The following is a 26,196-nucleotide window of genomic DNA, read 5'->3' on the forward strand; positions in this document are numbered from 1 at the left end:
GACCGAAGAGAAAAATAAGAATCATGATGAAAGGACTCCCAAAAGTAGACTATGGAATACACTTTGGGGTATCAGTGAAAATCTGGTAGTTGTGGATGAGGCAATGAAGCAAGTGGAAGAGTGTCCTGAGGAGAAGAAGCAGTAGGACCAGAGATGGGAAGACTGGGCCACCTTTAAGATACAGTTGCCAGGAACACTAGTCAAGAGTTGAGGGTAAATGTGAGGAAATGCTGGCAGCATGGCTAAGAAGACAGATGTGGAGTCTACTTGGACCGTCTAGGTTATTTTGCCAAAGGGTTGTGCTGGGCATTCTTGAGAACAGAGTGGTCTATTATAGTTGCACTGTTGAAACATTAGTGTAGCATGGGTGTGTAGTTTGTCTCTATGATTTCTATAATCTGACATTTTATATTTATGTTTTAGTACAACCACTCTAATGTAGAGATATTTTATCTCAGGTTAAAAAACAAAAAAAAACCAAAAACATCCAGTTAGAGTTTTAGTTTAATCTTTTTAAAATGACCAAGTAAGGTATGAGCCACCACCTTCCAGGTCTTTTGTCATGGCTACCCATGACAAGGCAGCAGGGATGAGGTGGTGAAGGTTAGGGATGGGATAGGGCTGGAGTTAGACTAGGGAACAGTTAGAGATAAGGATGAAATAAGGTGTTTCTGATGCATAATTCTTGAAACAGAAAACGATGACTTGATGCTTTGAGTTTGAGGAACACTTGCAAAAATGTTCTACTTTACCTCATTACAAGATGGAAGCATGCAGTCAAATCTATTAGCACTATACATGTACCTAGAGCCTGAAATTGAGTCCTATCAAGGTCTGAAACCATAAAAGGAAAATAAGTTACAAACATGTTAAAAATATGGGGAAGATACAGCATAATAAATGGTTGGATGCAGAGGAGACCTACCACAGAATGGCTGAAAGTAGGTTGTTACCTTTTAATCGTGGTTAGTTCACCACTAATTATACTAGAAACTGATATAAGAAAAGGAAAAGATTTAAGAGGAAGTCTGATATGTTGATATTTCAGTATTAGTAGTACATGTGACGATATCCCAAAGCTTGGATAGCTCACACTGAAGTAAAGACATAAAAAGACATAGAAAAGCAGAAACAGGGCAAAAAAAAATAAGACTTATGACTACATTGAAAGGTACAGTAATCTGTATACTATTAAAATAATAATAATACACATTTTCTCCCTAATTTAAGTTCCTGACCAATATCATAGAGCTGGCTTGAGTAAGGAGTTGGAGAGAAGAGGTCACTGAAGCCAGAACGATGTTTTCCAATCATTTGCCAGAACACTTTTAGCTCTACCACTGCCTTCCAAGACTGTGTGATGTCCATATGGGTTGTGAGGCAGTGGATTATGAAGACAGCTTGAGAGAGTCTAAAGATGTTTCAGGCACGTGTCCTTCAAAGAAGCACACATGAAAAATAGCACGACTAGGGCTCACGCACAGTGTAGGCAGTCCACCTCTGCATGACTGCTAATGAGGAATTCCCATTCAGTCTCTGAACACTCCTGCAAGGCTGGGGGAAAGGAAAATGATGCCTCAGTTTAGCTAATCTTGGAATATTTACCTTCTATTACTTGTTAGTTTTACAACAGGAAGGAAGGGTTCCGATTGGGATCACTATCCCTTCTACAAAATTCAAAAATACTTAATGAGTGCATCTCTAATACAAAAAGAACTTTTAAGTTAATGCCTCAAAGTTTTCACTTTGCTTTTCTTGTGTTGATCACAAAATTTTATGGATACTTACCAATTTTGGTTAATTTGAGAATATTCTAATTCAGCCACCTGGAAACCTGGAAATTCATGTGGCCTCCATAAGATTTTTTGCTTTTGCTTTATCCCTTGTTACTTTATTGGCAAATAATAATCATCCAGAGCTATTCCTTAGAAGTTTTCCTTCCCATTATTGTAAAGTCTTCCTATAAATAAAGTTCTTTAGGAAGAAAGACTCAACAAGTCTTTGACCCATGGTGCACCTCATTGGAATAGCAATGTCAATGATTTGCTTTACCGTCTCCCATAGCAGTACCGAGCACTTAAGGTCTCCATTCTTTCTGGAAACTTGCAATGTAATTAAAGAGCTCATGTTAGTCCTTGGTCTGCCAATTTGTATAAACAAGATGTGCAAGCATCTCTATCTGATCAAGTATTCACATCAGAACCATCACACACATCTGCAATCTTTCTTTCCATAATCTCAGCAACGGCATATGAATAAAAAAAAAAAAAAAACTAAATTAAAAAAAAAACAAACAAACAATTTCCAGCCCAGCTCCATAAAGTTGCATAAGATCTCAAGGAAACACAGATTTTTCTGGATAAAGAAATGTTTCCAACTATTGCTGTGTGTGGTTGTGTACTTGTGTGGTTAGGAGAGCTCCCTGGCTTTGACCTCTTCTTGCAGTTCATGAGTGTAAGCAAGAGATTACATTCCTTGCCTTCACCCACCCTGGAAACCCAAGTGAACACAATAATTCTGAACTAGTGACAAAGTTGGTAAATATGTTTTATATAACATGTGAATCTGACTAGGGTTATGCGTGTCATTTTAGACATTGGAGTATGTGACATATTTAGGCTGCTATATTGATTTATATAATTTTTTAAAAAGTCACTCTACTTTTTAAAATAGACCACAGCTCACCTGTGAGTTACAATTTAGGTGGATTCTAGAAATTCTGTAGATAAAACACAGTTACTTTTCTCCAAAATCTTTATCTTCAATACTCTCCCAATCCCATCTATGTAGTTTGCCATTAGATCAAATCTTGATGATAATCCTTTTCTTCTATCACCTGCTTCCCATTCCTTCAATACAGGTCTTATCTGTATTCATGTTCGTGTGTGTGTGTGTGTGTGTGTGTGTATCCAAAGGAAAGTTCCATTTGACGATTCATGTAGTAACTCTGAAGAAATAATCCCCAAATTTAGGTAAAGTCATCAAAACATTCCTTTACATATAAATGTTAACAAAGGATTTTACTTTGAAGACTTATGCTTTTATCTCTAATAGTCTTTCTGTCATACAGATATAATCAAAGTCAATATGAAAAAGCAAAAAACAATCCAACTTCTTTTAATGATTCAAAATAAAAACTGTTTTTCTAAATATTATCCAATGGTGTTCACCAAAAGAGATGATAGACATTATTTCTTCATTCTCATTCAATAATTATTTACCGTTTCTGCTATATATTGGCACAATGCTGGTGGTAAGACCAGACTCTGTGATATGTCACTTTTTTCACCATTCAGAAGGTATCCGTATCTATCTACTCACTTTTTTTTTTAATTTTGAAATATTTATAGACTCAAAGGAAGTTGCAAAACTGAACAGGGAGATCCCATGCACCCCTACCCAGCCTACCTCAATGGAATGCTTTACTAGAATACGCCATCAAATCCAGGAATTTGATATTGGTACAATCCGCAGAGCCTATTTAGATGACATCAGTTTTGTAAATTTAAAATATTTTCTAAATATAACCTTATGTCCTTCTCTTAATATTAAATAAAAGTGGGATTTTTAAAGAAACAATGCCTTACTCAGAAAATGCTAAAAAATTAGCTTGTTATTTTAAATCTTTGAATTTCATGAGCCAAATAATTTTAGTTTGAGATGTTTCCTTTAAAGCAAAAAAAGAGGGGAACCTGGGTGGTTCAGTTAGTTAAGTGATTTCATCTCAAGTCATGGGTCCTGGGATCTAGCCCCATATTAGGTTCTGTGCTCAGCGGGGAGTCTGCTTAAGGATCATATTCCTCTTCCCTGCTCCTCCCCCCACTGTGTGTGTATGCTCTCTCTCTCTCTCAATAAATAGATCTTAACTTTTTTTTTTAAAAAAAGTTAATATGCCAACACAAAAAAGATAAACCACAGTCTTACGTCAAAGTTATACAACCAAAGATTGAAAAAAATTAGTAGGAAAAAACACAGCTTTAAGGAATAATTAATTTTAAAAAGTCTCACATCAGAGTGCCTGAGTGACTCAGTCAGTAAAGCTTCTACCTTCAGCTCTGGTCATGATCTCAGGGTTCTAAAATCGAGCCCTGCATAGGACTCCCGGCTCAACGGCGAGCCTGCTTCTCCCTCTCCCTCTGGCTGCCTCCCACCCCCCTGCCAGTCTTGTGTTCTCTCACTCTTTCAAATAAATAAAAAATTAAAAAAAAAACCTCACAAACATAAAGAAGCAATAGACAACAAATAAACTTTCAATGTTTATGATTTACAGATGCCCATAGTCTCTTGGACGAGACTGTCACTGCACCATTTTTAACTGGGAGAAATGGGAACAAAAAGCTTAAAGATTTGGAGGAATAAAGCTCTAATCAAGCTGTTACTGCTCAAGGTGAGCATGGACTGTACCACAGTTCCAAATCTTCTTTTTAGTCCACTCCGCTGTAAGTTTTTATTCATTAGTAAGTGCAAAAGAGATCAAAATTTACATATTAAACTCGCACTAATTATCATCCTAAGAAAATACGGCACATACTCTTACAGTAGTGACATGGCTTTAATCACTCTATAACCAACATCCACCTTTATCCATGTTCTTCGTTGAGGCAAAGAAGAAAATCAAGTTTTATTGATGAGATAACGTGTGTTAAACCTCATTTTTTGGCATTCCCTTAGTGATAGTAAGACAACATCCCTGCCACCTGTGGATTTTGTCACTCAGTTGAAATAAAAGTTTTGCACTCTCTTTTACCAGGGAGGATTTCCGTGGCTTATAAGGGCATATAAAATTATTTAAAAGTAGATGAGTATTGAGGCACCTAGCTGGCTCAGTCAGTGGAGCATGTGACTCTTGATCTTGGAGTTGTGCATTTGAGCCCCATGTTGGGTGTAGAGATTATTTAAAAATAAAATTTTTGAAAAAAAAAAGTAGATGAGAATTTTCCGATTTAAAATGACCAAGCATATGTTATATATATGTGTGTGTGTGTGTGTGTGTGTGTGTGTGTGTCTCCCTTACTCCTGAGACATCACTGAAAGTGATGGAAGATGAATATTTTTAAAAGGAAATGAAAACTGTAAATAGTGAGGTGGAGAAAAAACTATCATGGCATAAATTATTTCAAAGCATTTTTAAAATAGGAGGAGATAAAAGTCTAATGAATAAAACAGAAGCAATATAAGTGTGAAAACCAGGGGTGGCAGGATAGGGATATTCATCAAGAAATGGTGGGGATTTAAACCAGGAGTCCAGTGAAAAATGATCCAGAGTAACAGCCCTCCAGCAAAACTAGAAAGCAATTAGACAAATTAGAAGAGAAAGGGCTAAATGAGAATGGTTTTTGAAGGAACAGAAGAAATTTCATGAGTAAATACTAAGAAAAGAAAACCATAAGATATTGGCAGTAAATAGTGGGTAAAGGTCTTTTACTTTTAATTATAAGCCTTTGTTTTTTATTCTTTTATGAAGAAGTAAATATCTTACCTGATACTTCTTTTTTTTTTTTCTGTGAGGCTTGAACTCACAACCCTGAGATCAAGACCTGAGCTGAAATCAAGAGTAGAACACTTAATCAACAGCCACCCAGGTGTCCCCTGGTACAATATTTTTTGAGTGAAGTTAAGTATAAAAGAAGGAAAAATAAGACCAAGAGCCTGAATCATGAGACTAACGCAATAAAAAATACGCAAATATATCCCCAAGAGTTGTAGCATCAGAATTTGGAGTTGTATTCCCTGACAATCTTCTGAAAATGGCCACTTAAAAGTTTATCAGATTCTTTACTAAATATATGAGCTGGAGTTAGAACTGACATTGGCTTGAGAAAAGAGAAGTGACTTAACAGAGACACCTAATGCAACAGAAATGTATCCGTCCTCTGCTCTGTTATATACTAAACGATAACCTTTCAGGCAGGATTAAGACGCTCCTTATGAAATTACTTCCACTTCATCCTAGCACATAGCAAATAAAGCAGCATGTGAGGCCCTAGGATTTATTCCATGTGGTTTGGCAGAAGTAGTATGAGTTTCAGATACTAACGTGAAGAAGGAAGTCTGTGCTGTCATTTGGATCTGCACAGCTTGGTTCCACTCCAGTATTACCTGGACACCAAAGTTCAATTTGGAGCTATGGAAACAGACAGTATGAAGTGCCTCTGGAAAAAGATGGTACTGAAGATAGGGGCAACCTTTACGCTTAGCCAGCAGGAAGTGAACCATCTCCAAGCATTCATATATGAGTCTGAACAACACATAGTTTCAGGTGACATAAAGCTTGACTTCAAAGTGACTCATTCCTACTCCTTACTGCTAGAGCTTTGAGAACATTCAAACAGAATATGAGACAAGATTCTTGGATAACTGGGACTCCACTGAAGATTAAACATTACACAATGGATTCAAGAATCCTGCCTCTCACCTGTCACTTATTAAAGCTCCATAGGACCAGGAGATCAAAGATCAGGCACAGATAGCATTGAACAAGAAAAGGACTAAATTTACACGCTTTTATTAACAGCCTATTTGAAAACCTGTTTTAAAGAACTAAGAAAAAATAATATAAAAGGAAATATTGGGATATTATAAGACAACCCTGTGATAGAGATAAATGTAACTTCCTGCCTTTTTAGACAGCATCTGCAGGACTTTGACAGAGCTCCATGCTTTCCGAATGCTTGCTACCTGTCCAGTGTGCAGAGGTTATGAGCATTTCACTAAGTGAGGATGATCTATCTTCAGGTCGAACAGCATTCTCCATGTGAGTTGACTCATGGGAACAATTCTCACAGGGCTTTTGACAAAAACTGCCTCATCAATCTTGTGTTTTAATACATTGCTTCCTTGCTACCTATGAATTCATCATCAGTAAGTATTTGTTAGAATTAGAGTTGACACCATGCTTAGAATTACAGTTGACACTATGCTTAGCATGAACCAACAGCATGTTGCAACTGTTACAATGTTTCCTTCTGTTTACTCCATCCTTTATCACAGAATCACTAGGCTTATCTATCAAAATAGACTTACCCTGTCAAGTTGAAACTTGACTGATCACCTATAGAAAAAACTCAAAAACTTAACAGTGGCATTCATGAGCTTCTACTATTAAGAATTAACTAACTTTGGCAATCTTATTCCCTATTTTCCTTCTTCAGGAATGTTGAGATCTGACGAAATTAACCTACTTGCTAATATCCAAATATATTGTGTACGTAGTCACCTCTCTTTTTCCCCCAATCTCAGACTATAATTTGTGGGTTTTTTAAAAAAGATTTTATTTATTTATTTCAGACAGAGAGAAAGTGAGAGAAAGAGCACAAACAGGGGGCAGGGAGTGGAGGGACAGAGGAAGAAGCAGACTCCCCACTGAGCAGAGGACTTGATCCCAAGACCCCAGAATCACTACCTGAACTGAAAGTGGACACTTCATTGACTGAGCCTCCCAGGTGCCCCTATAATTTTTTTTAATATTTTTATTTATTTATTTGTCAGAGAGAGAGAGAGAGAGCACGAGAGCGAGCACAGGCAGACAGAGTGGCAGGCAGAGACAGAGAGAGAAGCAGGCTCCCCGCCGAGCACGGAGCCCGATGTGGGACTCAATCCCAGGACGCTGGGATCATGACCTGAGCCGAAGGCAGCCGCTTAACCAACTGAGCCACCCAGGCATCCCGTTTTTAAGTTTTTTGCTAAAGTTTCCTGTTCCTTATATTTTGAATGGAATCTTATACTGATGTTCACTTTGTTGTTGTTGTTAACCACCGAGGCATCCCCCCTATAATATTTTTAACAATGCATTTTCCTGATTTCAAAATCCTTCTAGGACCTTTTGTGGATATCTTTTTTCTCAATCTTTTTCCTAAGTAAGATATAATTGCCCTGTTCTTTTTGCACTTTTACAGATCAACTGCCTATTTAGTAAAATACTAAGTAAAAGAAATAATATATATTAAAATGATATAATATGATATATAATATATATTAAAATATAAAATATAATATTTTCCAATAGTGGGAAATATCTGCCCAACTGATCAAAATACATGTGGAATAATTATACTTTTACTCAGGGATCAACTAACAAAATTTTTTGAGTTTAGTAGTCAACTAGAATGATACACAATTCAGAGACTATGTCATGAAAGGATGGAAGAACATCAATATATATTTGGAGAAGGAAATTATAAAATAGAAAATATCAGATCATTTCTAATGTTCAAAGGAACACACGTCTACGTTTTTGAAATATTTTTATGTAAAAGACAGTGTATTAGGTAAAGTAGGATTAATCCTGTGTTCAAGAGTTGTGACAAGAGGTGGTATAAAATGCAAGATTCAGAGGCACGTTTTAGCTGAATTTAAGAAAAAGTTTCAGTGCCAAATGACAAGGTCTGTCTTGTAAGAAGCTGCACTAGCAGGCTTTGAATGTGTATAAACAGAAGTTGCATAATCATCTCTTAGGACTACCACAGAAGTCATTCTTATGTAAGATGGCCTGTGTGATTTTTAAGTTCCTTTAAATTGCTAAGATTCTAAGATTCTAGACATGTCCATGCTAAGCTTTTCATTACAGCATCTGACATAGGATTTGCTCCTGTGCTGTGCACCCATTAAAACTGATTTAGATCTGTGTAGAATGGCTAACAGCCCAATAAAGAATCACATAAAATGGCAAGAAATCGCATCCCTATTAGATGAGAAAGATCACATTAGGAAGCTCTCTGATATTTTAAGACTCAGGTTTACATTCAACTGTACTTAGTTATTAGCCTAGAGAGTCTATAGGAAAAAAAAAAATCCAACCATGTACCTGTAATCCTTAAATATTTAAAGCATACAAATAATACATCAGACTGTATAAGATCATGTTTTAGGAAGAAAACTGTAATCGTCATGTCAAGGAGGGACTGGACAGGTGCAAGTTGGACTCAGGGCCACTCATTTGTCTTTTGAGATAACCAAGGCAAGAAAGAAGACTTAAATGAGGACACGAAGGAAAGCTGGCTAGGAAAGGACAGAGACAAAAAGTATGTTCCCCTTCTTTTCCATTATTACTTGGCCTGCACTACAGGGGACTTTCAGCATCTCTGGGCTGGATTACTACAAAAGTCTCCTAAATTCCCACTTTTCCAAATGATTTCTTTAAAATTACACCACACAATAGATATTTGTACAGTGAAATCATGAACAAATGGAATGATGTCACATTAATTTTTGTATTGGCCATTTTTCGTGATTTGTTTTCTTCATAATACTCATCGATTCTCCATTCTTCATAAAACACAGTTTAAATTCAAACTCCTTCCTATTTTGATCCTAACCTACCAGATTCCTTCAGCTTACCTTTTTTTTTTTTTTAAAGATTATTTATTTATTTATTTGACAGAGAGAGATCACAAGTAGGCAGAGAGGCAGGCAGAGAGAGTGAGAGGGAAGCAGGCTCCCTGCTGAGCAGAGAGCTCGATGCGGGACTCGATCCCAGGACCCTGAGATCATGACCTGAGCCGAAGGCAGCGGCTTAAACCACTGAGCCACCCAGGCGCCCCTCAGCTTACCTTTCTTGCTACTTGTATCAATCCTTTACATCTGACTGCCTAGACTTATTACATATTCTAAATGCTATCTAAGCATTTTCACCTCCAAACCTTAGCTCTGATGTTTCTTTCCTTATGTCTGCCTACATACCTGTACCGTGCCATCCTTGACTACCCAGCTCAATTTTCAACTCTTCCATAAAACCTTTATAGCCTTTATAGTCATACAACATAATGCCATCCTCTAAAATGTTAAACAATTTCTGTCTGTAAAATTTATTTTGCCATTTATTTAATTGATTTTAATAACTTAAGGATATAACTGACAGTCAGAAATAGCATGTATTCTTTTAAAAGCATGATTGTCTTTATAAGATGTAATTTCTGTCCACTTTTTTTGTCTTTTAATTCATCTCTGGCTATCTTATTCAGATTTGTATGAATTTTTTTTAAATAAGTCTGATTAATAGCTGTTGAAATTCAATTTATTTCCTTCTTCCTATCAAAAACTAGTTAATACATGCCAGGTATATTAGTATAATGTTTCCTTTTACATACCAGCCTAGTAACTTCATAAAACATGGTTTTTAAACATGTCTGATCTTTTACTACAAAGCATATTTACATTTCCACTGACTCTGCTTCCCTGAAATATTGCTGCAAATTTTTTGTCCCCAAACGTGACCCATCACAGGTTTCTGTGTTAGCACTGCATAATTTTCTTAAGATGAGCAGCAGCAGCTGCGTGGTTCTAAAATTTACTCATCACCCTATGTTAATATTATTTTAAAATAGAAACTAACCTTTTAAGATGGCATATTGTATATGTATTTGTTAAATAATTTGCTTTTTTGTCTACTGTATATCACAGCTACTTGAAATAAATATTTTATAATAAAAATACTATGTCCCCAATGGTAAAATATATAAAATGTAGAAAGTAGAAAAAAGAAGAATTTACTGTAGTCCTATCACTCTCATGTAATAATTTTCTGCACATTCCAATACATTTTTCTTCTTTTTTAACACATTAATATAAATGTGATCATATTTTACATTTGTTTAGATCATATATATTTTATTTAACATTATACATAACTGTTGCCCATTTTATTACAAACTCTTTGCAAACATTACTCTTAAGACTTGATAGATCATCCATGGTAGAAACAACTTGGTGTTGCAGGGTCCTTCCTTATGAGGATCTATATTCTACTTCGGGTCATGGATTCTGAGCCCAAGAACTGGCTCAGGTCAGGAAACTAGACATGGTATCCTAACCTTACATTGGGATAGCTGTCTTCATTCCTTTTCATTTGTTTTAGCTGAATATTTTAAGCAATACTAATTGTCTTCTCATCTATCTTTCCCATAAGAACACCATATCCCCAAAGGGCAGGCCCTTATGACTGCCACTCTAGCCTTGCCACTCATTATAATAATTGCTCTCAATACACTTCTGATGTTTCAATGCCATTACCTGGCCAATATTATTTCTGAATCCTACCATCTCTATTGGTCACAAAGTCCTTTTAGTGACTTTCTCTAATTCTCTAATTTCTCTTCTCCCCACAGTTCTTTTGATTACCACTTCCCCTGAATCTCTCAAATGCCTGAGATGCTACACCCTCCAAAGTATGCTCTCGCAAAGGTATCCCAACCTATTTCACCACAGGTGAAAGTTTTAAGAGCTGCAGTTCTACAATATGCCTTTAGTTCACCCAAAACCAGTGATATGATCCTCCTTGCCAACCAGCTTGTGAGTTATTTAACTGAACTAAATGTCACTCTTGCCTTTGAGGAGCTTACTGAATGCCTGAGAACAGTGAGGAGAGACATGTGTATTAATCATATCTATACAAGTCTCTTCATGTGGTTTCAGCAGAAATTATTTGTGATATTTCCAAGAGTGAAAATCTCAAGAGTCTTACATCCTAAGAATAAACTAGTGAGATCCATGTGCATAAAGTACCAAGATTTATCACAACCATAACCTGTTTACAGCCAAGAAGGACAATGGCAGTGGCTATAAACTTCTATGAGAAAACTGTTAAAACATATGTCTTTTGCAAGAAATGGTGTTTAGAGGGGTTCTTCCCACATGACTTCAGTTGGTCAGTTTTGTATGATCTGTCAAGGTAGCCTGCTTAATTACTCTATATAAAAATCATACCACAGTCTAAAGGAGTAATCTTCCTTTTATGTAATTTTGTTTAGATTCTCTTCTGGAGCACAGGGCAAGGAAGAAGTTTCATGGACCGAAATGATTTAACCAAGTGCCTTCTCTGACTAGGTATCATGCCAATCTCTCTCATATATGATATCTTGCTTAATCCTCATAATAATACCAGATGGAATGTATTAATCCCATTTTTAAAGATGTGATAACAAATACTGAGATCGGTTAAGTAGTCTATCTGAAATTGAAATCTGGATGTGACAGAGGCAAGATTTAAGTCCAGGAATACCTGATTCTAAAGTCTGACTTTAGTCTATTCTAGCAAGTATCGGGAGGAGACAATTTTGCTTTTAACTATATACTCTATAATTGCTCTCCAAACAACTCATATAAAGAGAGCAGATAATCAACCATGACTTTCCGAACAGTTTGCTTGAGTGAAAGAAAATGATCTCTTTCTTCCTTACCTGGGCTCATGATAAAAACAACTCACAGTGTCACTTCTTTTATCCTGAATCCAACTTAAGGATGGCTCATACTAAAATTAGGTTATTAAAAACATGTGGGAAGCCTCCAAGAAGAAAGAAAAGGGAAGACAATGCTGATACATGAGCTTCCAGTAAACAATTCCCAAAACAGGAGCTAAATAACAAAGGAAACATCTTACAGGGAGAACCCTGAGCTGCATAAAAAATGTAGCCTTAACTGAAACATATAAACTATGATATTCAGGATAATGAAGAAAAAAAAAACCTCTACTTCAGCAGGTATTGTGACCTATTCTAAAAATAGATGGACTTACTTTAAAGGCAGTGATGACTAGAGAAAATCAAAACTGGAAAGCAGAAACTTACAAATCATAACAACGGAATTTCTAGGAGCTCTCCATGGTGCTGCTCAAGTCAGCCCAAGCCTCCTCTGATGTTCCACGCAGCACAGCTGTCTCCTTAGCTCTACTTTGGGCTAAGGTCCTTTCCAGATCTAAATATTTATAAAACTAGAAAACAGCCTCTTATGATTGGCAACAGAGTGCTTTGACTCTTCTTTTAGTAGCTTAATTACATCTCTAAGTTTAGCACCTAGCAGTAACTCACTATGAGACTACCTGGATTGAGACAGCAGGCCTCAGTTACCACCAAGTGTAGTTTGTTTACCAGCTCTGTAGCAATCCGTTGTTGTCCTATGTGGAGTAGAAAGTGCTTTCCTTAGCCATATTAGCAGAGATAATGGGATGACCAGAGGCATCTCTTCGAGATCTTCTTTAGAAACCAGTTAATGAAGTGGTCTATCTGCCTGAATCACTAAAGGACAGCAAATAAATCTGTTTTTCTGAGCCTTAGAGTCTAAAGTAGCATGGGTCTATACTTATTTGTGGTTTTCTGAGCTTCAGAGTCAGGGTGGGTCTATACTTATTTGCAAAAAAGAAAAGAAAAGAAAAGTGTGAGTCTATCTCTTACAATTTTGATTTTGGAAATAAATATATCCAGTATTTCACCCCAGAAATATATATACCTGGGAATTTTGATTTAAAAACATAATAATAACAAAACTATAAACACATGAAGAAGAATAATTTCTGTCTACACCCATATGTTCATAAACTAGATAATGATTTGCTTTAAGGCATTAAGGAACGTCCAAGTCAATACAGTAGTTCACCTACTGTACAAGTCAGTACAGTAGTTCACCTCCCTCCACAAATTTAAACGACAATAAGCAGCACAAACAACAATAAATTTATAGTAAATTTACAAAAGCATTGTAAAAGAGGCAAAGTAGCATTAATAAATCATATATTTGATAAAATTTTAAAATATGAAAAATACATTTAGTTTTGACCTCCATGTCTAAGAAGATGGGATACTCATACTTTTCCTTATTTTTCTCTTATAAGTTCCTTATAAATTAAAAAACTGAGCATTAGATATAAAACAAACATAAGAAGACTAGGAAAGTTGAAAGCACACCAGCTAGAAAACTTAGGATCCAAAGAATGACCAAGTACCCTGGGTTTGATTTTGCCTCATTTATCTCAGACTTAGAGCTCAGAAAACTGACAACTGGAAATTTCAGTGGGCATAGACAAAAAAAAGCCCTAACAAAAATTTGCTCTCATTGGGCAAAGGACCAGGAAAGGTGCACACTCACAACATACAAAATTTTTAGGTAATAACTACTCTATTCCAGCCATACACCACATTGGGAGGGAAAAAAAAAAAAAAAGACAAGAAAAGAATGTGACCTCTTTGCCACCCACACCAACAAAGATGAGAGGGAAGTCTAGAATGACACATTTTCTAGCCTGTTATGGGGCACCCTGCCCCCCCACTGTGGTGGTCAGAGAGGAGTGAGGGAGCAGTCAGGACTTTCATTCTCTACTATATCATCATTAACACCCAGTTGCGAGATTGTATGGTATTTTTATAAGACATTACCGTGAGGGAAACAGATTTTTCTATACTACTTCTTACAACTGCACATGAATCCTCAATGATCTCAAAATAAAATTAAAAAGTTTAATAAATACATGTGATCATAAAACATTAAGATATGCAAAGGATTAAGACCACAGATACAAAGTCCATGTTATAGGAATATGAGAAAAGGGATCAGAGAAAATTGCAGAATAAAGAAGAAGAATCTTTCTTTATCCAACTGAAAGAATAATTAAAATGTTTCATTATAGTCTGGTAGACACATAGAAGATCTGCTTCTAAGCGTGTGCTTGCAAACACCAAAGATGAAGAAAGATACTAAAATCTTTAACAAAGTACAAATACCTTCAAAACAACAAGGATTTATTTGAAGTCAGGCTTAACAAAAATAATGGATGTTTAGTAACTATGAAATAATGATTTCAAAGTACCAAGGGAAAATCATTTTGAATTTGAATTTGTATTTCTATATCCAGCAAAACTATCAACCAAAATGGAAATGGAATAAACACATTTAAAAGAATTCAAATATTCTGACATTTTACTCCCCTGTACTCTTTCAGGTAAAACAAACAACAACAAACAAAAATTAGAAAAAATACAAAGACTTGAGGAAATGAAATCCAAGAAACATTTAACACAAGTGAAATTTTTAAAATTTTCTAAGATGACAGCTTGATATAGGTAAAAATCATAACATGAAGTAAAGAGCTTCTAGAATACCTTCAAGAGGCAAGTGGCTCCCTAACTTACAGCTAATGCTGGACATTGAAAGTACAGATTGAAAAACTATGATGATGTAATTTTACTTTATTAATTTCTATACTGACTAAAATTATACTGACTTCTGCATGCATTCCCTGTGTGACTGAACAATAAGTTAAACTCCAACTGGTTTTTAAAGCACTTGATAAATATTGGATGCTGGTGGACTCTACATCCTAGTCTTACAGAGATTCTATTCTCTGTCCTTACAACCAGACTGCATAGTAGGAATCCTTCCAGTGTTTTAGCAGCTAATAATATTTTCTGGGAGTTCCTTAAGTCACCTCGTTAAAAAATTATTCTCATTCTCACTTTTCCAAAAAAGTCATTCTCATTTTATGAAAATTAAGTCTCAAATTCAGAGAATTTCTAACTTTAAGCTAAAGCAACCATATCACTATAGTTGTCTTGGACACCGTCTTAAGACTATGTAGGAATTATTTAGCTTTTTCTCCCTTTAAATCCAGCATGTTTGGAAATACTCATCTTAGGGAAGTTAAACTGATTGAATCACAGTCATATTACCTTTGTAGAGATATATAGAAATTACCAACCCCTTTATCTAGGCAAAACTAGTCAGGTACAGAGACTGCAGTCAGTACATAGAATGAATTGTAGGAAAAATGCACTTATTCCATTGTGCTTGAATGTAACAAACTTCCCTGAAACACAAATTCTCACCTCTTCCTTTCAGAAGACATAAGCAAACATAAAAAAGATAAACTCTTTTAGAGAATCAGTTTTGTGGAAGAGAATACAAGATGTCCATCATTTCTCTTCTGCCTAGGATTACAACTAGACTACAGTTCTTCACCTCCTTTGTAGTTATGGGTATCTACTTTACTGAGTTTTCAAGCCAACAAAATTTGAAAGAAAGCTATGTGCACTGTTTTCAGGTGTGGCTCATAGAAATATATCATGTGTGACCCTCCATAGTTTTTTACCTTATAGGAAAATGGATTGGAATTGAGCAAAGTGATCTTGAAAACAAGGTGGAAGAAACATGGGTCATTGACTCACTAGGAGAAGCACTGTATTGGACTTTATGGCAAGATGGCTGAGTCAAAGTACATGTTTTGATTTGTTTGTTTTGGCAGCTATTACTGCCTTATGTAACTACCTCACACTTATCCACACCTTAAAATTCAAACTAAACGGGACCCTGCAAAAATGCAGTTGACGTTAAGTCCTAGAAACACACTGTTGGGGCATCTGGTTCGTTCAGTCTGATAAGCATCTGCCTTCAACTCAGGTGGTGATCTCAGGGTACCGGGGATCAAGGCCCACATCAGGCTCTCTTCTCAGCGGGAGCCTGCTTGTCCCCCTCTCTGTGCACCTCCCCCTGCTCCAGCTCCAGCTCCTTCTCTCTCTCTCAAATAAATAAATGAAATTTTTTTAAAAAACACACTTTTATTAATTGTACACGAAATAGTTGTCTAGGAGCCACTCCTATTATAAGTTTATTGTAGTTTCTCCAATTGCAGATGTGAAGAAAACTAAGCCCATTAAAAACAGATCTTCAGAACAGTTATGATGAAGGATAAAGAGAATTTTCCTTCGAAATCAAACTTTAGAAAATATAACAAGAGTGCTACCCATGGATGAGACAGAAGAATCAGTCACCTGCATGATTCTGGAAATATGGTACTGGAATTTTAAAATTTATGAAAACAAAAATGACACCTTAGTTTGAGATTTCAAAAATTTTTTATTTAGATGTACCTGAGGTTATATTTATGAAGGCAAAATGACTAAACATTTGAAAAAATAAGCATATCAACTTTATTAACATCTGTAGGAAAATCTGATGACATTAAGGTCCTAATCTTTTTCCAGCATTATTAAGATATGATTGACAAATATGGGGCACCTGGGTGGCTCAGTGGGTTAAAGCCTCTGCCTTCAGCTTAGGTCATGATCCCAGGGTCCTGGGATTGAGCCCCACATTGCACACTCTGCTCAGCAGGAAGCCTGCTTCCCTTCCTCTCTCTCTGCCTGCCTCTCTGCCTACCTATTATCTCTGTCAAATAAATAAAATCTTAAAAAAAAAAGATATGATTGACAAAAAAAATTGTATATATTTAAGATATATAACATGTTTCGTTATACACACATATTGTAAAATCATTGCCACAATCAAGCTAATTAACACATCTGCTACCTCACATAGTGACTGTGTGTGTGGGGTTATATGGTAAAAACACTTGAGATCGACTTTCTTTGCAAATTTCAAGAATACAGTATATTATTACTAACAATAGTCAGACTAAGGTATACATTAGGTCCTGGTTTTATTCATGTTATAACTGAGAGTTTGTACCCTTTGACTAGCAGCTCCCATCTCTCTCACCTCTCAGTCCCTGATAACCACCATTCTACTCCTGTTACTATGAATTTGATTTTTTTTTTTTTTTTTTTAGATTCCACATACAAGTAAATCATGCAGTCATTTGTCTCTCTGTGCCTGGCTTATTTCACATAGCATAATATTTCCAGGTTCATGTTGCAAAAGGCAGGATTTCCTACTTTTATAAAGTTGAATAGTATTCCATTGTATCAGAACTAATTCTTTGAAAGGATAAGTGGCTGTTCACATTTTGTAGTTTAGAACTGAAGAGAATGAAGAAATAAAGTCCCATTGGGGAAAAAGGATATATCAAGATGCATTTGCACTGCTACTAAAGAGAATAAAAGAGAACTTGCACTTACTCATCTTTTTTGTTCTCTCGTTAAGGACATGTCTAAACATAGCCAATAAAATGAAATGTAGAACAGCTCATATGGTTCGTTCAGTTTTTCATTATAGATAATTACTTTCTATCTATTTATCATTATCTCACTGACTCAGACCAAAAGATTACTATTTGCTTCTTTCCCTTTTGTCACTGCAATTGTTTGGTTATTTGAGGCAAATACACTCTTCTTCACTAATGTAGAGGTATTAAATTGTTTTGATAATTACTAATACTCTAAGTCAGCAAGTATGTGTTAAGTAACTCTAGAGCACCCATCTCTTCATTTTTTGTCAAGGTTGACACCTACTTCCTACAACTAGATATTTTAAACAGATTTAGCTGCTAATCAAATCATAAAATAGCAATTGTAATACAAGAAAAAATAGTAACATATATATATATTTACATGTATATATGTGTATGTGTTACATATATACATACACAGAATTATCCTAGCCCACTATCAAAGGTTATATAATCCTTAGCCTGCTTGCTGAACTGAATATTATATATAGCTTTTACATGCCTATTGTCAGCTTTTAAAAGACTTCCAACGTCCTACTTCTGGGAACTAAACCTCTGAGCCAAACCACCACATTCTCACACCATGAAATAAAGCAACTTTAAGGGTTGCACTCATTTGTTTTAGGTTAAGTAACAACTGAAAGGAAGCACACTTAGCTCAGACAGCTATGCATGTGATGAACAAAATGTCACTTTTTTTACACACTGCCCTTGTCACTGTTTCTCAATATGGTTCTGCCTCTGCATACAAAATGTGGAAATAAATGCTCCCACCTTCAGGCTGTCTGAATGAATACAGTTCATTTTTAAAAAGATGGGCATTGTTTCAGCCCTCTCCCATCAATGCACCATAATGTTGCCTTAAGTTTACAAGGTAGCTTGAATGCAAGAAGTTTCTGCTACTGTCCAAAGCATTTTAAGTCTGAAAACTATTGGCAGGTTAACAACCATTGCAAAGAACACTGCTGCAAAGCACAGCGTCCTTTTGTTTTGTTACAAATTCCTAAGGTACTCCATACCTCACTGAGTTCTTTTTTGATATTCTCTCTTAACCATCACACACACACACACACAGGCAATTTGGAAGTTGCCAGAAACTGCAGACAGGATTTAGAGGACTGCACAAACTAATGCTGGACTGAAGTTAATGGGGCTCCTCACCCGCTAGCCTTGGACAGTGATGTTCCAAGTCATTAGCATGTGCTCTGTTTTTGGCCAGCTCCCGCTGGTAGGGCTGGGCTTCCAAACAGTCAGAGCCAGAATTTGTAGCAGCAGCACTTTCTGCCTTCCACATGAATGACCAGCGCTCCCAGAGCTAGCAGATTGGTGGCTGCTCCTAACACTAGACTCTTTAGATGGAAGAAAGGACTGGCATTAAGTACTGTGAATTGATTAAATATTCTTTATTCTTTCACAAGTCCTATTTAGTAAGGGCTCTTAAAATATCTGGCACTGATTTAGGCATTTTGGGATGGCCCTTACATCTGAGTTTTATGTAGCAACTCAAAGAGCTATTCAGTTCCTTGTTACAGCCCAGCCTCCTGACAGTGAGCTGCGCCTTGACTACATTATGTACTTTTCAACAGATGGAGTTTGGGGATTCCTGTGAAATTGCGAAACAAAAGCACTGAGACACAGCAGGACAGAGCTAAGAGGAAAAAACAGATAAATATGCCCAAAGAACAATGAACAACACAGGTAGCATTAGTATTAAGTAAAAAAAAAAATGACAAGAGATTCTGGATTCATAAGAGTTTTTTTCATTACTGAAGAGTTTTAAGAATGGTCGTATTTTATGAGAAAAAAATAAAAATGAAACAACAAGGACAAGAAATATTAAAAAGAACATTGCTTCACCATAAATTCAAACAGTCTAAGTTGCTCCAGGTATTTCCAAACATTTCATGTTTTAATTGGCTTCCCAGGGCTACAAGTCACATCCACTTAATCTTGTATTGATTTTCTAAGATGATTCCTGTTACTATGACTACCCCAATCAATTAACTTCCTATAAGTAACAAGATAATTTTCTTTCTTGTTTTTTTCCAGTGAAGTCTAAATAATTTACTTTCACAAAAATATCTGTTGTTGCCTCTTATCTGTCAAGGAACTACATTATGTTGGTAAAAATGTTTGAGGCCTTTCGTTTAAAAATGTGTTTAGAGATTTTGCACAGAGAAAGCATACAGAATTGTCTTGGACCAATATCATGACATTATCAGTCTGGATTGTGTTGATAAAAGTTCTCTTTGGCTATGGAAAAGTGCCTTTCACTTGGCCTTTATTACAAGGAACTGAGAGGCTGGCAATCATTCAAGGAGGATTTTCACTGGGAAGAAGAAAATCGTTCTGCCATAGGCCAGCCATTGTGACTTCTTTAGTTAGAATTGTACTCTGTATCCCAAAAACAAATTTCACTTGTAGTATAGCATGAGGATTTGACATGGGGGAGCACAGTTACTTCAATCTGAGCCTACCTGCTTTTTCTTAAACACAGCCCTGGAAACAATAGAAACAAGATTCAGGAGAGACACTGGTCTTTGGAGTCAGACAACCTGGACTCAAGTCTTTATGTCATTTGAGAGAATTTGGTTAAGTCTCTTAAACTCCCTGAAGTTTCATTTCCTGTCCTACAAAATGAGATCAATATAGTTACTTCCATGGTAGTATGGGGGCTCTCTAAATCTAAGTTCTCCATTCTTCTAAGTCCTTTCTTCTTCTCAAGAGATCTTTCCAAAACAAAGGAGTGACCAGGTCATTTGCCTTTCCCAAACCTGCCCATGCCTGGAGAATGCAGGCCAGATCACACGGAATGCCATCCTCCATCCCACTGAAACAGTTCTCAGCCAGCCTTGCTTGCCTCACCTCTGGTCATTTGCCTCAATCCATTTCTTGGTCTAGCCACCTCGAAACAGATTTATCATGTACCTTCAATGCCTTACAGCTGTATGTTTGTTCAAAGCACCTCCCCAAGGTTTTCCTGTTCAAAATTTTCTTCCTATCCTTGTCCACTTAAAAAACTCTTGCTCATCCTTCCAGGCCAAAGATATCCCCACAATTCCTACCTTTCCAACTGTGCCTGGAGTTTCTCCCCAAGAAAACAAAGATTAATCTGCACCAGGTGAAATAATCTCATTTTGCACTTGGCTTCCAACATGAAAAAAAAATATTTTATTTGGCACCTAACATGAAAATATCTAGTTGCTACTTAACCACACATTGACGTTATTTTTTAAAATATGCAATCCGTGTACTGATAACCTAAGCACTAAAGGCAAAATATCATGTTATTCAGATTCCCAAAGTTGATCAGCTTTAAGTCTAAATAGTCTAAGTAGCCACTGGATTGTGAGAAAACCAGCACACATGCAGAAGAAAATACCACCTGAAAAATGAGCTCATCCACATCAATTACTATGAGCACTGCTATCACCTGTTAGGTACAAGATGTATCATTTCTAATTTAATACTTTAAAATTGGTATAAATGAATAGACTGAGATTCAGACAAGGTAAGTAATTTGTCCAAGTATTTAGTATGCAACAGGCTTGTCACCCAAACCCAGCCCTATCTGCTTCTAAAGCCCATTCTATTTTCACCCTTCCACATTGACCTTGCCCTTTGATCATAGGTAGGTCTTAAAAGCAAGGGTCTCCCAGGTTTCAGGTGCTATCTCTAGCCAGGTCACTCAAAATCCTCTTGCTTGAGAAAAAGGGGGTTGGTGTGTGCATTTAGACAGGTTATACAACCACCTAAAGAAGAAAAGAGATGGAGCCTCTTGAAAGCACAGTTACATCACCCCATTAATAATATACATCATTAAAGTAAGTTTTCCTCCTGGCACTAGATCCAGTGATGACCTTCCTTATTTTTATTTCAACTCCTTAAAATATTTTTTATTTTTGCCTAAATAAAAATAACATATTATAGCAAGATTATAGCATGATATAAATTATCATTGAGTTATTAAAAATGTCCTCATCTCTTAATTCCCCTGACTGGATTCATTGGAAGGTGTTTACTACTGGTAGTACTGGGAGTCTCGGTGATGGTAGTAGTTGTGTTTGGCAACCTAAAATTGCATACACATCTTACTTCAAACGTTTTTTGGTCTTATGTTAATTTCAAAAAAGAGTTTATTGACATTTTGTATGAAGCATGGATTAATACACAACAATGTTTCTCACAGAGCCTTTGCAAAGTAAAACAGAGGAACCTTCAGTAGAAGACAAGCTAGGAAATCATACATGTCTCGATGAATGGAACACTTTAAGCGCATCCTCTATTCTTATTTGGAATTACTATTTTTTTAAATCTAGATATAGATACAGACATAGACACAAGATAGACACATAGATACAGAGCATTTAAAAAATCAATCCAAACTGGAGAAAAACTTAGTTTAAAGGTTAGTAACAGGGGCCCTTGGGGGGCTCAGTTGGTTAAGCATCTGCCTTCAGCTCAGGTCTTGATGCCAGGGGATTGAGCTCTGTGTAGGGCTCCCTGCTTAGCAGGCAGTTTGCTTCTACCTTTCCCTCTTTTTCCTCCCCATTCCACAACCATCCTCCCCAATCCCCCTCCCCATTCATGCTCTGTCTCTTGTCTCTTTCTCTCTCAAATAAATTTTTTTTTTAATGAGTTAAAGGTTAGTAACGTGTCAAATTTATTCCCCAGAAAGAGTTCCTTTCCTTTAGGTGACTTCCCCATTGGCAATCAGGGGAAATCAACCCTGTTTCCTCAATCTGGGTCCTGGGAGAAAGGAAGGGGGACTGAAACATTCATGGGGAATAGAAACAAGGCAGCCAGCACAGGTCCCTGCCTGAGGAGGGGATCCTTTCTCTCCCCAACACAAACACAGAGATTTAAATTGACTGTAGCTCCTATCATGCTGACACTTAGCACTTAAAGAAATTCGGATTGTGGCCATAGCTAATGGGGAAGCTCCCAAACACATCCCAGTTGTCAGTTCTACCTCCTGGACTGACTTACAATGCTGCTATTACATGACTCCTTAAAGCATGTAAGTTGGCAAAGAGCAAGATACTGAGTCTATTCTTTACTTTCTTTTTTTTTTTTTGTTTAAATTTCTTTTCAGTGTTGCAGAATTTATGCACCACACCCAGTGCTCCATGCAATATGTGCCCTCCTTAATACCCACCACCAGGCTCTCCCAACCCCCCACCAGATACTGAGTCTATTCTTGACATAGTTTTTTGTTTTTTGGTTTTTTTTTTTTTTTAATTTCTTACAAATAATATGAGTTCTCCAGTTCTTTTGTAGCGGAAAGTTAGCCCAACCCTGATGAAAAAAGTTGGCAGGTTAAATTAAAAAAACAAAAAAAAACAAAAAAAAACACACACACACAATTATAAAAGGCTGGATTATGATTCTGTCCTAAGTAACATGGTTGTGGTAACAAATTTTTTTTTTCCCAAAGCGAAGGATATTTACACACTGCTAACAATAGAGCAGAGTTAGGACTGATTCTACATTGTATATGCATTTCCAAACATGCTTATCATGTGTTCTCTCTCAGCCCATATTAACTATCTCTATGGAGTTTTTAAAAAGATACTGTTTAAGATTAGACAGGAGCAAGGCTGACTCACCCAGAGCAAGTCAGGAAACCTGCATCAGGAAAAACCTATGCAGAGAAAAAGGACCAGGGTGCCTTATTCACTTCAGAGGTAAAATCCAAACTGTGAATTCAATTTGGTTAAGATGTCCTACTGCCTGAAGAAGTGGGCCATTTTTAGTGAGTCATCAGCCATCAATTTAGGGGCCTACAGACACAGTCAGAAATTACTATGGACCAGAGATCTGGATAATTTTGGCTATTCAACATAAAGAAAATAAAGTCTAGCATTCTGGTCTAATGAATGACAAAGGTATAATTAGTCATTTTAAAACAAGTGATATTTTCAGCAGTGAAAGTTACAAAAATTAACTTTGACTTGCAAACTTCCAAAATGCATGTTGAATATACAGAAAATAAATAGCAACTAATATCGCTCAAGAGTTAACTGGCAAATTTTTAAAAGAATTTAAAATTTACTCCACAACTATTGTATATGAAGTACCATAAAGCAAACTACAGAAAGCAGAAGGACATCTGAAAACTTAAAAAGAAATAGTCAATAGTAGGTTTATGACATGTCACTAATTAATTGATTTTCCATTTTATAGTTCCAAACCAGGTAAGTGTCATTCACTGGAAGAAGCGCCCTTCCACCAAAACAGAAACAAAAACCCAAATTAAGTCTAGGGACGTAACTCAGAACAGTGATTCCAAATATTAGATCTCAAAATACATATTGATTGACTGCCTTTCTAACAGAGTTTTGGGCAACATGAAAATGTTAATGATCATATCTCTACTTCAGGAGGTTAAATGGAATAGTAAAGCAAATATTGAGCTAATAATTAATATGCACAGAAAAAGAAACAGCTAATAATTAAAATCCAAAACATGCTCTTTGTTCTGATTATCAAGATAAAAATCTCAGGTCTTCACTCACATTTATACTTAGATATAGTGAGTTTTGTACCCAGGAGTTCAAACCCCATCTATTAAAATGTCCACATCTTTCAACTTTTCTTCCATAAACCTTTCCCCAATTAATGTTTTAGTGCTGGTGCTTAAGAACTATTTTTAAAAATGTTTTTATTATGCTTTCAGTAAGACATTTTGTCATTCTAACACATTAGATAAGAGAAGGCAACCAGGAAAGACTGAGAAACCAGGTAATTTGTAAATCTTTACCTGAAGGCCTTCAATAGCCAATCGCAGCATGCTTGGTGTTAGTTTGGAGGCTTGCTTGAAGGTGAAGTTACTCCAGTCTATGATCAAAACAAATCCATTCACTTGAAGCTCAGGATCTTCAATCATGGCTTCTAAAGAAAGTAAGATGGCACGCAAAATATCCACCAATGTGTACCTATCAGCAACAGAAATGGACTGCATTAATCTAACAAAAACTTTGGTCAACACTGTAGAAAGTGTTTAGCACACTGAAAATTCCCTTCAAAATACCTCAGGAGTCTGAAAATCATTTTGTTTAGAAATCTTCTCCCAAGAGGAAATTTATTTGCTGCACTCCGGGGACATATTAGAATTTAATGTGTATTCTACCAAAACAAACTAAAATGCTTTTGAAAATACTTTGTTTCATATTTTACAACGATTTCCTTTACCTCCAGTCCTTCCTATGATTTTCTAAAATCTCACCTCAACTATCCTGAGAAGTAGGTATGGTACTTTTTGAAGCAGCAAGAATGCCCTCAGGAATGTTGATATTTCACATCTTCACATCTGGAAATTTTGAGAATGGGATTTGAAGGAGTTTCACCAATAAACAAGAACACTGGGGTTAAACAGCTATGGTTAAAAATGTCAGCAGATTTGGGGTGTCTGGGTGGCTCAGTGGGTTAAAGCCTCTGCCTTCGGCTCAGGTCATGGTCTCAGGGTCCTGGGATCGAGCCCCGCATCGGGCTCTCTGCTCAGTGGGGAGCCTGCTTCCTCCTCTCTCTGCCTGCCTCTCTGCCTACTTGTGATCTCTCTCTGTCAAATAAATAAATTAAAAAATTTTTAAAAAAAGTCAGCAGATTTTAATTCCTCATATGGAGTTTATATCACAAAGACACAATAAAAGAAAGAAGGATATGGGATAAAGTCCTTATCTTTTTCAGCCTTCCACCTTAACAGAGTGCCTGGCACCTTATAGGAACCCAATGAAAGCTCTCTAAGTTCCTATAGAATGAAGTAGCCTAGAGTGCAAAGACACTAACTGTAGAGTAAGGCAGCAGAAGGAAGAGCTGAGAAGTCTTTTAGGGGTAAATTTGTTAAAATTTGATAACTGGGCACAGCGACCAAGATCGAAGGAAGAGTAAAAGATGACACAAAGATTTTCCAGATTCAGAGCCTGGGTAAATGGTAAAATCTTTCATCGAAGTCAATAATGCAAGAAGAGGATACAGTTGGAGCATGGCTGGAAAAGTAAAATTTGGAATAAAGCCCATTGTAGCGTCGGTGAGAAGTATGTAGTACATCCAGAAATATATATCAAGTAAACATCTCAAAAAGTAGATCCTAAACTGAGAAGAAAGCTCAAGGGGGAGAATTCCACAGTCAAAAACACACAGATCCTAAGTTCAAGTAAGTGAAGGAGGTTATATAGTCAGAGCTGAGAAGAAAATAAAGTAGTGGTTCAAGAAGGGAATCCCAGCATTTTAAAAGGAATCACCAAATTTATGAAAATGTTAATATTTCAAATTTTTTCCCCTCAGATAATCAGACAGAGACATCTAGGAAAGTTAGAGAAAGAAATGCTGACCTCAGGGAACAGGTGATGGGGAGGGTTGGTGGATTAGGGCTAGAAATCCCTAGCATGGAGTGGAAGTGATGGGCTCACCAGGAAGACAGTAATGCCATAGTGAGAACAAACCGCAGTACCAGCAACAGCAGACATCCAGAGGCAATTTGTTTTAGATAACACAGTTTAAGTATGGTTTTCCAAAACTGAGGCCAAATC

At 36.5% G+C, this 26,196-nt stretch overlaps 1 protein-coding gene across 4 annotated transcripts in view; it reads right to left on the bottom strand.

Moving 5' to 3' along the window:
* Positions 1-26,196, bottom strand: part of CLVS2 (clavesin 2) — an 82,882-nt gene that overhangs the window by 45,496 nt on the left and 11,190 nt on the right. For all 4 annotated transcript variants that reach the window (XR_006818431.1, XM_046006480.1, XM_046006478.1 and 1 more), the window contains exon 3: positions 24,429-24,603. Coding sequence is in view for 3 of the 4 variants with exons in the window: in XM_046006480.1 (XP_045862436.1) it covers positions 24,429-24,603 (175 nt within the window). In the remaining variant the exon portion in view is untranslated. The remainder of the gene's footprint in view (positions 1-24,428; positions 24,604-26,196) is intronic.

Source organism: Meles meles, chromosome 5 (genome assembly GCF_922984935.1).
Source record: "Meles meles chromosome 5, mMelMel3.1 paternal haplotype, whole genome shotgun sequence".
In the NCBI taxonomy this organism is placed as follows: domain Eukaryota; kingdom Metazoa; phylum Chordata; class Mammalia; order Carnivora; family Mustelidae; genus Meles; species Meles meles.